Genomic DNA, 15014 nt, shown 5'->3' on the forward strand with positions numbered 1-15014 from the left:
GATGTAACCCATTCAATTCCAAACCCTCTGTGTTATCCTGGACTTTCCTAATGGCATACTCTAGAGCAAAGTTAAAAAGTAAAGGTGATAGTGCATCTCCTTGCTTTAACCCACAGTTGAATTGGAAACGTATCTGACAGAAACTGACCTATACAGACTCTGCCGTACATTTCACTGAGATACATTTTATTAAGCGAACTAGTTTCTTGGAAATACTAAATTCAATAAGAATACCATATAAAACTTCTCTCTTAACCGAGTCATATGCCTTTTTGAAATCTATGAATAACTGATGCACTGTACCCTTATACTCCCATTTTTTCTCCATTATCTGTCGAATACAAAATATTTGATCAATAGTTGATCTATTACACCTAAAACCACACTGATGATCCCCAATAATTTCATCCACATATGGAGTTAATCTTCTCAAAAGAATATTGGACAAAATTTTATACGATGTCAACAAAAGTGATACTCCTCGAAAGTTACTATAGTTAGTCTTGTCCCCCTTCTTAAAAATAGATATGATTATGGACCCCTTTCCATTGTTCTGGTACAATTTCCTTTTCCCAAAGAGCAAGTACAAGCTTATAAATTTCGTTAGATAATGTGCTTCCACCCTCTTGTATTAATTCTGCTGGAATTTGATCAATACCTGGAGACTTTTTCAGATTTTCTATCGCAAATTCGATTTCAGAAAGTGTGGGTTCAGGTATAAATGGCTCAGCAATTTGTATTTCAATTTCGTCCCGATCATTTCTATTTGGCCTGTGTATATTTAGTAGTTGCCCAAAATAGTTTTTCCATCTGTTCAAGACTGAATGAGAGTCTGCAAGCAAGTCACCATTCTCATCCTTGATCACGTTTACCCTTGCCTGATATCAATTCTTAAATTCCTTTATGCCCTTATATAAATCTCTAATGTTTTTATTTTTACTATTTGTTTCTACCTCATTTAGTTTTTCCTTCAAGTAATCTCTCTTTTTATTCCTAAGTGTACGATTTGCGAACCAGTCTTTTATTGAAATAATTAGCTCTATTCGCCTCATCTGGATCCTGAAGAATTTCAATTTTGCCTGTTTCCTTCTTTCTACTACCATGTAACAATATTTATGAAAAATATATATTCCGAAATTATAGAATATAAATATAATATAGGCTGATTAATTCATACACATAGGCTATAAATTTATTTAATCAAATTGAAGACATTAACACGTTTCCAATTTTCTTGTTATATGTTAGTGGGTTACATGTTAGAAGTTCTGGGTATAATTTAGCTAAAGAATTATACAACTGAGGGCCAAAATTAATGCTATGCTTTAGACCAGCAGATGTGAAACATTTAGGTTCTATTAATGTTTAATTATTATTTCGTAACCGATTAACTAGCAGACTTACTCATGTTAATTACGTAAGTTTGTGCAGCTTACAGCTGTTTTGGTGCTTAACACACCATCCTCAGGGCCTACTAGATCTCGGCGTCATCTCGAACTTCTCTGCCTGTTATGTGGGTGCGTTTGATTGTTGAAAGGTGTTGAGTAGTGGAGTCAAATAGTGTGTGTGTACTGAAAATGATCTGTGTGTACACCCCGATCAAATTCTCAACACACTAGAAAGCTGTGTTGGAAAGAGTGTGTGAAGAAAGAATAATGCTGAAACTGATCAGAAAAAGAAATTGGCTGGTTCACTGGCTGAGAAGAAATCACCTACTGAAGGATGCACTGGAAGGAATGGTGAATGGGAGAAGATTTCGGGACAGAAGAAGACATCAGATGATAGATGATATTAAGATATAGGGATCATAGGCTATGTGGAGATTAAGAGGAAAGCAGAAAATAGGAAAGAATGAAGAATGCTGGGTTTGCAGTAAATGTCTTGCCCTTTGGCACAACACTATGAATGAATGAATGAATAATACTAGAAAGTTAAGTAACTGATCATATTGCGGTCAGGTTGTAACACAGCTCGAGAGACCTCACAGCAAGACAACCAACTTCATACTAATTCATACACCCTTATTCTACCCAAAAGTTGAATCGTCCCTATGGAAGATGAAAATTCGTTTCTGAGTGGATGCCACCATTTCAAAGCTGAATTATACAATTTAACTTAATACTGCTTTTATTGTAGCATTGTGCTGGACTTTTATTGGGTTAACCGCTGTTGACCAGCATATCAATAGAATAAATAATTATATTATTATTATTATTATTATTATTATTATTATTATTATTATTATCACTTATTATTTTGGCTGAACTAGCGTTGAAATAGTTCCCTTCATACTATGCTTATACACCTTACATATACGAATGTGACAGGTTAGGTTTGGTTAGTTTAGGCTTTTATTATGCGTTGCATATACCTTCAATTACATCTCCAGAAAAAAAAAAATCCCTTATAAATTCAATTATTATTAACATAATTATCTGTGTGCGCTAGTTTCTCCATTATTTTTATTATTAGGTCAGCCATTCTAGGATAAATTAGCCTATTAAGTGGTAAAAATTAAATTGGTGATAATAAAAATTATTTGACAAAGACAGCTTCTGAATAGTGTAAATTGTCAGATTCCAAAAAAAAAATATATATCCCACAACAAATCCATAAATTTTCCAGACATCACAATAACAAAAGTCGACAACAAACACACATTCAAAGTCTCCAGAAAAACAACAACACACATACACAACACATCCAATCACCCAACACAACACAAACAAGCTGCATTCCGAACAATGGTACACAGACTACTGTACTCAACATACCAATGAACCAACATGACTACAGAGAAGAGCTAACCATAATCAAATACATAACACAAGAAAACGGATACAACCCCAACATAATAGACAACATAATAAGAAAGACAAAACATAACCACAAAAAAACATAATACAACAAAAACACAAGAACACAAAAAATACATCGCACTAACATATGAAAACAAAAACACACACAAGGTTGCAACCTCATTCAAGAAATTAAATTACAACATCACATACAGAACAAATAATACTCTACAAAAACATCTCAACATACAAAAAACAAACAAATACAACCACACAGGCGTATACAAACTCAAATGCAACACCTGCAACAACTTCTACATAGGACAGACAGGCAGATCATTTCAAACACATTACAAAGCACACATCACAAATGCTAACTACACCTACAGAGACATCAACACATACCTGAAAATTCTACACATTCAATCAAAAAGCCAGAAACTAAACACACTAGAACAATACGAAATATATAGACACACAAAAACACATCCAAACAAAATTCTCAACACAACTCAATTTCAGAACACACTCTCTTTGACTCCACATTACACTACACAAACACACCCCCACAGGAAAAACAAACAAAAGGCGCCAAGACCAGCAATAACTAGTTCTGAAGATGCCAATAACAGGCTGAAACATGTTAACGAGGTAATGTAAAATTTAACACAAGAAAGACACATAATATGTTTCCCAAGTATTTTTGGTTATTTTGTAGCAGTTACATGGTTTTTTTTAACTAGTAACTAAGTTTCTAAAATGTTTCAGTGCCTACAAGTTTACAGAAAGAATTTCAGTTACTCAAGGAGTCAGATATCACAGACTTTGTCCATCGAAGTGCTTGCTGACTCTCGAGGTGTCCAAAAATGTCCTGTACAGAACCCCATTTTATTTAGGTATTTCTTAGAAAATAAAGTTAAATGAACTATTCTGTTTTCAGGGAGAAGGTCCTTCATATTTTAACAAAATTATTCATTTATCATTGAGCATATTCTACCAAAGACATAAATTTTATAGACAATTAGCTTACATTTTCAAAGTTGCTGTCTAAAGTGTTCCGTATGGACCTATTATTCCACTGTTTTTGTATTGCTGTTATTTATATAAATTTGCTATGTATTTTGATACTGGTTGAGCGGAAGAGAGGGCCTTAATTCTGCCAGTAAAAATAAATCAAATAAATAATTTAAATTATACGAAAACTCATCACTCATCATAGTATCACTAATGCATTGTGAGCAGTATGTGAGGTATAGTTTTGAATCATGAATAGAATGTTAAATGCAGCACAAACAAGATACAAATGTACGTTGATAGGATACCTGTGACACGTTCCATACATGACGCCATGTCAATACAGTCTGTGAACAGCTAACTGTATCTCCATATGCCCTGGGCTAGTTACAAATAGGCCTAGTATGGGTATTTTACAATTCATTTTAATATATCAATATGCCTGGTAAATTATTAATAAGTATTTAATGAATTTCAATCTTAAGGCATATAAACTTGCAAATGTTTATTTGCTATTTAATAACAATATATGAACGTTTTCGCTGTTTAAGGCATCTTCAGATATAACAAAACATGTTATCTGGACCTATAATAGTATATTATGCAAATAACAAGGAAAATAGAGAACAATATATGTGATACATGAAATTCATGAGCTTTATGTAGATATAACATGATACAGGATGAATATTGAGATAATCTTTGAATTTGAACTTAGACTGGACGAATGTTTTATTTTATACATATAGCTCATGTTACAATTAATATACAATGTTTAAAATTTTTCAATGATGTTATTTTTAAAATTTACAATGATGATAATAAAATATTTAAAGTAATCATGGCTGAAAGTTGTCGTAAGTTACAAGATAGTATGCGTAGTTAATGTTCGTGTGTATTGTAATTATTTCACTTAGAGAGGCCGTTGGCATTTGAATGAATGTTGTTTGACGTTCTCTTAAAACCTCCAACACACCAACACCAGTACATACAAATTTATAGAGCTTCTTCATTTATATACTTCAATAAACCTGAGAACACGTAATAGGATGTCATCACATCAGAGTAGCCATTTCAAAGTCAATGACCTCTAAGTGAAACAATTACAAAACATACAACATCAACTACGAAAAGTATCTTGAACTTACAATTCTCAGCCATGATTACTCTAAATATTTTATTATTTTCATTATAAAATTTAAATTTTAACATTGACTAATTTAATCACTGTATATCAATTGTAAAGTAGTCATCAACGTCAACCAACATTCATTTAAATGCCAACGGCCTCTCTAAATGAAATAATTACAATACACACGAACATTAACTACGCATACTATCTTGTAACTTACGACAACTTTCAGCCATGATTACTTTAAATATTTTATTATCATCATTGTAAATTTTAAAAATAATATCATTGACAAATTTTAAACATTGTATATTAATTGTAACATGAGCTATATGTATAAAATAAAACATTCGTCCAGTCTAAGTTCAAATTCAAAGATTATCTCAATATTCATCCTGTATCATGTTATATCTACATAAAGCTCATGAATTTCATGTATCACATATATTGTTCTCTATTTTCCTAGTTATTTGCATAATATACTGTTATAGGTCCAGATAACATGTTTTGTTATATCTGAAGATGCCCTAAACGGCGAAAACGTTCATATATTGTTATTAAATAGCAAATAAACATTTGCAAGTTTATATGCCTTAAGATTGAAATTCATTAAATACTTATTACTAGTATGGGTATGAATGAGCTATTCAAAAAATGTTAAAAGTTATACATACATAATGTACATAATGACCCTTGCCTATATAATAACAAGCTATAGTTTAACCCAGTAAGAGCATTATTTCCTGAGTTCAAGTCTTGTAAAATTATAAGTAATCAGTATGTACAGCATATGAATTTAAACATTTTTAACAACTTCTTCATATCCATATTAATTACTTACAACTTTACTTGGCTCTAAAACTCGGAAAATAATGCTCTCACAGGTTTCAAACTATGGCTGGCAACGGTCATTACGTATAGGCCTATAAATTTTTACTTTTTTAACCATTCTTCATAGATAGATCCAAAAGTCCTACAACAATCAAGTATTTCCCTGGACCAAAAATATAAAACAAATGGAATAAAAATCATTATTTCACAGTAGAGCTCACTACAGTTGTTCCCTTCGATTTCCCAGGTTATCTGAATGATTTAATGAAGTGTTACCAAAAGATGTTCGTGTGCTTATCTTTTTAGGATCAAATTCAGTATCAATTACCTAAGACTCCTAGAGGTATATCTTTACAATTGCCTTACCACGTTATGGTACATATGTTTTTACATACTTGGCTTCTAGTCAAGTCATATGTTAAAAGGTAAAGGTATCCCCGTTAACATGCCATGAAGGCACTTGGGGGGCATGGAGGTAGAGCCCCATGCTTTCCATGACCTCAGCACTAGAATGAGGTGGTGTGGTCAGCACCATGCTCTGACCGCCTTCTACCCCCGGGAAAGACCCGGTACTCAATTTTATAGGAGGTTGAGTGAACCTCGGAACAGTTCTGAAAGTCATATGTTATAGAAAAAAAATTTAGTAACGACACCAATTTCGCACCAAAATATGGGAAAAGTTGCTGAGAAAGTGTGGGTAGGCAGAGTAACTCCGTCGAGGTGGAAGGGGTAAGTGACAAAAGAGGCAGCATATAATCACATTTCCGTGTATTTCCTTACTGATCACTAGAACAACCCACATTATGCTTTATTTTTTTGATAATTATGCTTTATCTTTTTTCAAATTACGCTTTATTATGTTTTATTTTACATTTCTTTTAACATAAATAATACGTAATAATGTCTTTTATACCAATAAACTTCAGTCAAATACTGTTTATGTATCAGAGTGCTGCAGAACAGCGCTCAGAACCAGTTTATATTCAACCGGTCGCAGATCAACCAGCCAGGTTTGACATTCGTTCAAATATCCGATCTTGAAGCTGTTGCGCCACAGATATATAGGCCAGAATACCAAGCGCATTTCATCATACATGAACTCTGATGACATTTTGTAACTACACAAATGGAGTAACAATTGGAGGAAATTTACTTTTCCTAATTAAAAAAAAGTGTTAGGTTGAAATTCTTAAGAAAATATTTGAGGCTAAGAGAGATGAAGTTACAGGAGAATGGAGAAAGTTACACAATGCAGAACTGCACGCATTGTATTCTTCACCTGACATAATTAGGAACATTAAATCCAGACATTTGAGATGGGCAGGGCATGTAGCACGTATGGGCAAATCCAGAAATGCATATAGAGTGTTAGTTGGGAGGCCGGAGGGAAAAAGACCTTTGGGGAGGCCGAGACATAGATGGGAGGATAATATTAAATGAATTTGAGGGAGGTGGGATATGATGATAAAGTGTGGATTAATCTTGCACAGGATAGGGACCGATGAGGGGCTTATGTGAGGGCGTCAATGAACCTCAGAGTTCCTTAAAAGTCATAACTAAGTAAGCTTGAAATACGATTATAATTGATTGGACACTTTGGTACATTTATCTTCACAACTAATATATAAATCAACTGATGGCCACCGGTAACAACAAAGAAAATAAGCATAATGCATAGATGAAATCTGACATGTAAACAAATACAAGAATAAAATAAATCACAATTATTTACAAAATAGAAGAGCAAATATGTACCAGTACACACTTACTACTGTAATGCTCATACTTTAAACTTAAAATACACAGGCTACTTATGAAAGAGCAGTTGTTAATATAGCCTATGTCTTTTAATTATTCTGAGTGAATGTATTATTATTTCACTAATAAATCATTTTTAAGGAGATAAAAAGTTATTAACAAAAATAAAAGCACTCTGAAGTCTAATGATTTTAGCTTCATGATGCGTGCCATTGCATTACCTGGATTAATGAATGAATGAATCAATCAATCAATCAATCAATGGGAAGAAAGGAAATGTCAATTGAAAGTACACGATAATCGCATTCTTGCAACGATTCTTGGAACTCCTGGATGGCTCAATATTATCTGTCTTTCATGATCCAGAGCTTCCAACCGAGTGAGACTCGGACATTCGTTAAACCGAACATTGGACCACTCCGCGAGACACAAGAGCTTCGCATACTGTCTATAGTGCCAGGCGTTCCGTAGCAATACGTCTCTTCTATCTTTCGTAACCGGTTTTGCATGACTCTATTATGTATATTATCAAAGTGAATTTTTTTTGTCACTGATGTTAATTTGCAGGATAGGTACTAAGTTTATAAAAGAATACACTGTAAGCAATCTAGTCATGAATTGAATAAAAATCTAGTCATCCTTGACACTGTCACTCACAATCGCCAGATGAACAACACCCTCTTGTTAGTTGATTTTGATTAAGTGAGATTGTAGATTTTCTTCTATGACTGTTTAGAGTTCAAAATCCAATTGAAAGTAGATAAGCTTCTCTCAACTGAAGCAGATGATGGAGGAACCATAATTGCCAGCTTACTTAGGATAGGCAACTTGAGGGAATGTTTCTGTCAGAAGGATAAGGCAGAAGTTGAAGACAAATTTTCTCCATGTATCATTGCTGCATAGACTATATTGATATTTCTTCCACTGTCCAATGGCAGAGAAACATTTCAATTCACCTGAAGTAAAAACCGAAGAAATCTTCTTAGGAACAGCTAATGTTGGATCTAAATTCTGAACTTCCTTCCAGAAATTTAGAGCAGGATGACGTTCATTCATAATATCCTGCCAATTTTTACATGTTGCACCTGAACTTAGAAACATCTGAAGGACTGATGACAGAAGAAGCCAGACCTTTGTCGCATCTTGATTATCTGATTCCAAAACCTGTATTTGATTGCAGAGACCATCAGAAATTTTAGATATAGCTCTGAATTGAAGTACAAATTCTTTATTTTCAACCAGTCGCTTTAAGTTTGTTACAACAGCACTGCCTTGACCATCTTCCAAATCAATTCAATGTTTGACTGCATTGAAATTGATGCAATGATATTTTCCTGCCTTTAGTAATATCCCCCCAGCGAGTTATTACAGGAACTGGAGGTAAAACAAATGTTCCTGCTTCTTTTAGGTAGTCAAGCAATCTTTCCCTTCTGGTTGGAGTTTTCGCTAATGCAGCCTTAACAGCTGCAATGAATTCATCAGCAATGTTTAGTGAAAATCTAATCTCTTCAGCACAAAGATGCAATACATGAGCCCAACATGTAGAATGTAAAAGCTGAGGTGCAACTCCAGCCAGTCACCTGCCAGCAGAATGCATATATGGTGCACTGTCTGATATTAAAACAATAAAATTGCTTCTGTGAACACCAATAAGATCTAGTATATGAAGTATTAAATTTACTATAACATCGGCATTGCAGTGTTCAACAATTTTGATCTTCACAAGACAGGGTTTTTTATTCACAACACTCAGTAAAAGAACATTCACCACCTTACGACTCTTTATATCAGTTGTTTCATCACCCACTAGATAGACAGAATTTCCCTCACATTTTGACTTAGTTTCCTGGAAGTCGTCTTCAGCACACTTTGTAAGATACCTTCTTAGAGTGGTTTCACTGGGAGCCAGCTGCATACATGTAGGTGTTGCTATCCACTGACGAAATTGTTGGTTACGAAAGACATCCAATGCAATACTAGCAGAAGTGAATGCTTTCACATTATCCTTGGATTTTTCCATACACTGCCATATTTGAGGTAGGCCTATCATACTGACACGTATGCTGCTAGGACCATCTGAAGTTGAACCCTGTCCATAACTCTGTTTCCGAGATCTATGCTTAAAACTTTCCACATGTTTCTGCACAATGGATTTTTTTTCCAAATTAATACACTCTGAATATAAGGTAGACAAAAATTTTCCCTTTTAAGCCACAAAATTGTCTGTAGGAAACTCGCCAGCCCTTTGTATCGCAGTTACAGATGTTTTTAGGCATGCTGGTATTAAAATATATGTGAACCCTTCTGATTCATAGTGTGAACTGCCCATAAAACCGTTAAACTTGTTCTCTGTAACAGTGCTGCCAACTCAGAATTCAATTTACCGCTGCACAAGCTTAAGAAAAACAGCTAAATTGTAGTTTTTTCTTAACACATCACTTCCATGACTGCCGCCATGGTCTGTTGGTCAGCATGCTGGCTTGCAGATCCGGAGGTCCTGGGTTCGATTCCCAGGCTCGGCTCCCGATGAAGAAGAAAAATTACCTGGGTGTCTAGAGTCTGGAAATTTGTATGAATGTGAGTGTGCCGGGTTAATATTAATTAACCAATCATCAAAATATAAAATACATCAGGACTGTCGCTGGGCAGTAACCTGAACACACGTTTCAGTGTCACATTGTTGACAAGTAACTCAATCTGTTAGCACAACCATGAAACATCTAATAGATGCTATAGAGTTAGCAACAACGAAAAAAAAAAAAAAAAAAAAAAATCACACTTCCAAATTTTAAATACAAGCTATACAGTTTTAGGAACTGGAGAATTTTATATAAATATAGGCCAGATTAAATTATGTAAAGTGTGTTATCATTTTGTAGGCTCTATATTCTATGTAAAATCGTCACTCTCGTACAGGAAGGATGATGTACAGTCCTGCAACTCACGAGATGATTCTCCTTCATTACCAGACTTGTATGCAGCTATTGCAACTAAACAGAAGAAATCGTACTCGTGTCGTGTTTTTTATGAAAATATTTTTGTAATAAGATACAGTTTTTAAATTAATAATAATAATAATAATAATAATAATAATAATAATAATAATAATAATAATAATAATAATAATGTTACCTATTTCCCTAAGTACATCTTGAGGCAATACATAAGTGCAACAACATTTTTCAAGTCTTCTCAGTCCTGCTCAAATGGTCAAAATTGCATTTACAATGGGATTTTCCATCCTATTCCTGTGCTTATCTTTCACAAATTCATTTGGGTAAATAGATTCTCAACCTCTGCATTTGACAATGTTAAGGAATGTTGTGCATCTCTCTGTTGATCCTACTGTATGACATACGTCTTAATTCTGATGGGGAATATATTGAAAAATAGCGCAACAATTGCTGTATGTGTTACAATAAATCTTTCCATGAAATTGTGCTTTTTTTTCTGTAGCCGGCCCGAGGGAATATCACTTTCTGGACAGCCTCGTAACTGCGGTCGAGTGGCCAAAATTTGTATAAGCACTTCTTTTGACATTTTTTTTTTATTTTATTGGGTTATTTTACGACGCTGTATCAACATCTAGGTTATTTTGCGTCTGAATGAAATGAAAGTGATAATGCAAGTGAAATGCGTCCGGAGTCCAGCACCGAAAGTTACCCAGCATTTGCTCGGATTGGGTTGAGAGAAAACCCCGGAAAAAACCTCAACCAGGTAACTTGCCCCAACCAGGATTCGAAACCGGGCCACCAGGTTTTGCGGCCAGACGCACTGACCGTTACTCCACAGGTGTGGACTTGACATTATTAACATGGTGAAAGAAAAAAATTTAACTTTTTTATCTGCCTCCATCAGAATGTTTGCTTGTGAGCTGGAGATGTGTCTGCCAACAATGAGTCCGGTTTTAAGTTTTAAGTATGTTTCTGTTACATAAACTAATTTATAGTGCAGAATAATAAATTAAATAATATATCATAAATGAAAATAATAATTCAGTTCATTATCTATTCTTTATGATTATATACATCAATTCATTTATAAACACAATACATACATTAAAGAATTTAACGAATGCGGCATACCTTATTTGTACAACAACAATGGATAAGATATGAAATAGACGTGATTGCACCAAATCGAGTTAACATAAAACATTGATATTTTATACTCACACAATGAAGTCTGATAATACCATACAAAACTCTTGTTTATGATTAACTAACATTGTTGTCTGCAAGTACATATAAAATAATTATAACATATTTACAGAAAAAAAACTTAAAAATATCGTCACCCTCTGTCGGAATGATTAAAAAACGCCAAATAAATAGCTAGCTGCTGACGGTAAAATTCTGTAGCTGATCATAGTACTGAAAACATCAGATTTACCTACAAAACCGCTGATTCGGCAATACTGCTATGTACTGTTATTTTGTTGTCCTGTTCCTCACTGTAGTTAAGAATTTAAAATAGGCTTACCTATAACTAAAATCCTTAAGTTTGAAATTTCCACTGTTGAAAAACTAGCTTCTCATTGTTAATGAGAGTCTTTTTAATTATTATATAGTGCTTCCTCAAATTAGAGGCTGCCATTAGACAAAGCATACTTCAGTGGACTTCATAGACAGTGTATTTTAGTTTTCTAAGGGCATCGGCCTGTTTAGTTCTAATTGCATGGTGCCTATGTATTCATAATGTTTCGCCATAAGGGCAGGCTCCCAGGACATGTCCAAGGGTTTCTATCTCACTGAGCATCACCTGCAGTGGTTGTCCTGAGACCTACCGAGTATGGCTCTTACAGCACTTATGTTGGAAGTCATCTCGAAAGCCTCCTTCCATTCACCGCTAGTCATTCCATCAGGCTTAGCAAGTGAATTCACTGTACAGAATAACGCCTTTTCCCTTTTGAGGTAAGTTGCACCATGCGTTGTACTCTCGCTGGTGTAATTCGGTCCTAATTTTTCTGGTGTTTATTACTCCTCTCGTAGAAGTTAGGTGTGCAGTTCCATCGATTTGAAGGTTGTTCAAACAATGTTTAGCTTCCTCCATTAGACATCTATAGTCCCGTCGCTCTAATTTCCGGCAGCCAATCGCGTAGCAGGTCGGCTACATTTAAACGTGTGCGTCTTTGTGATGCGCTGATTCATTTCTTAAGGCTCGATAAATACTTAATATAATCGCCCGCCATTTTATCTCTTTCGTTGTCGTTCGCAGAAAGCACACGAAGACGTTATTTGCCGCTCAATTATTTGCTGAATTACAGTGAGTTTGATTTATTATCATAGGAGCTACGACATGATAATATTTAACGGTGTGGCAAATAGACTCCTTGTATGGTAGCTCGGCAACGTAAGAACAAAAATGGCGAACGATACTACCTACCTAGACTTTATAGAGCCTTCACTTTCTAAGACGTAAGCAAAGAGGCGGAGTCACGCCGGAAATAACAGCGTCAGGACTATAGTGTTATGTACATATTATTACACATATTCAACTTCATGCAAGAGTTGACGTGTTGCAAGTAGGCTTCCCAACGTGCGCAGAAAATACCTAAGCCTTTAAATTTTTTGTCGGAATACAACATATTGTCTGGAATATCTCAAGGAAGTTGTAGGATGTCCTTAATTGAGCTTTTAATAAGAATATCTACATCTTTGAGGAATTTGACAGGTAATTTATCAAGAGGGGTTGTTTGAAAAGGGTATACAAGCTTCGGACAAAGGAAGGAAGAAACCACGTTGTATTTTTGGTAAGGCTGGAGCAAGGGTGAGATGGTCAGACGTTCTAACTGAGATCGAAGGGCTTCCATAGTTCTCGCGGAGTCGAAAACGGTTTCGTCATTGTAAGTTACTCCAAGATATTTGACGGTTTCATTGATGTTTAATGCGGGCACTTCTGTAGTGGAATTGAGGTAAATAGAAGACACATTAAGTTTGCCGTTTACAATTCAGATGTGTTTAGATTTCTTCGCGTTAATCTCCAATCCAATTTCATGAAGTCTTCTAGTTTCTATTTCGGCAATATGTTTGGCAGCTTCAGAGTCTTTGCCAACAATTACCATATCATCAGCGAAGCTCAGAACGGTTACATTGGGAAGACCTGTTACGAGTTTAAAACCATATTCTTCGGCAAGTTCTTCAGAAGTAAGCTCATGAAGGATGTGATTGTTGTTCACAATTGTTATAAATAGTGCAATGAAGCAGGCAGTTCATTTTCTAAGAATTATGCTCTATTTTAGATATTATGCTTTCATGCTTTATTGTGCTTCTAACATTTGTTTCATCGAGACAGTTTGATAACCAAAATCATGTTTGGGGTAGCAACCATATGTCTAAAGTGCTGTTATGCTTTTTATGATTTTGGGTTGCACTACTGATCACATCGAAGGTGATCATATTGTAAGGTCGAATCAGTGACAGGTTAGGATGAAATTTCGTTATCTCCCCACACTACACTGGAAAGACAAAAATGTACTTAAATGCCAATCATTGCAATCTTTTCACATTCCTCGGCCTCACATCACTTAAATATCTCCTCAACTAACCCACTAACCTTGTCACATACTTCGGCCAATCGCCACATTTTAACAATCTATCCATAATGAAACGCAAATCAGACGTCAGTCCAGGTTTCCTATAGCAAGCGACACTTGCTCCTTACACTGTGTGTTGTGCCACATTTCGGGTGTACTTAAAGATTGATTTCATACGATGGTAGAATATTTCTTGGGAGTCTTCTAAGTCTACTAGGCCTACTTAAATGGGCGATCCTAAGTTTACAAATCCATCTCCATAAAATACCCCTTACGAATTCAACTATTTTCACTTCCAAATCTCCGGAACTAACTCATCGCTAGTTTCACCTTTACATCCAGCGATAATAGTAATTATATACTTCACACATTTTACTACTGCATTAGAAAATGTTGGGACACTTTTGACATAGGTAGGCTACTGAACAGAAAAGAATTTGTTACACCACCCCTTTAAGCCTATACATTAACAATTCTACTCACAATTTTGGATCCTTTCTAAACGCTGCTTCTAAGTCCGCTAATATCCTCTCAGCTGCTGGAAAGAGATCGTCTTGCATTGTTTCATTTGAGATTTTTCTCCACAATAATAACTAACCTCCATTCATTTCACTGCCCCTATCACACCGAACATCACAAACTCCAAAGACTCGAAACATGAATTAATTTAAGGTATTGTATAAATAACACAGATATGTCTATGTAACAATTTAATCATTTCTATTACACGTTTACACGAGAATAGTCGCCACTGTTCTTTCTCTCCTAGATGTAGTTAATACAAAGGCCAGTAGTATCGCTAGCACTGCAAAAGTTCGAAATAGTCCCGGTAATAGAGAAGAAAGCTGTGAAAAAGTAAAAAACGCGCACATTTTGCCTAGGTTATTATTTTAATTTAATATTTAAGGAATATAGAAACAACATAAAGTTTAAATATCTTATTGTG

At 34.9% G+C, this 15014-nt stretch overlaps 1 protein-coding gene across 1 annotated transcript in view; it reads right to left on the bottom strand.

Annotated features, from left to right (window-relative positions):
* Window positions 1–14784, bottom strand: part of temp (protein prenyltransferase alpha subunit repeat-containing protein tempura) — a 60016-nt gene extending 45232 nt beyond the window's left edge. Inside the window, exon 1 of the mRNA XM_069838104.1 lies at window positions 14552–14784. Within this exon, the coding sequence (XP_069694205.1) occupies window positions 14552–14628 (77 nt within the window). The 5' untranslated portion in view covers window positions 14629–14784. The remainder of the gene's footprint in view (window positions 1–14551) is intronic.
* Window positions 14785–15014: the final 230 nt, after the last annotated feature.

This window comes from Periplaneta americana, chromosome 10 (genome assembly GCF_040183065.1).
Source record: "Periplaneta americana isolate PAMFEO1 chromosome 10, P.americana_PAMFEO1_priV1, whole genome shotgun sequence".
NCBI lineage: Eukaryota > Metazoa > Arthropoda > Insecta > Blattodea > Blattidae > Periplaneta > Periplaneta americana.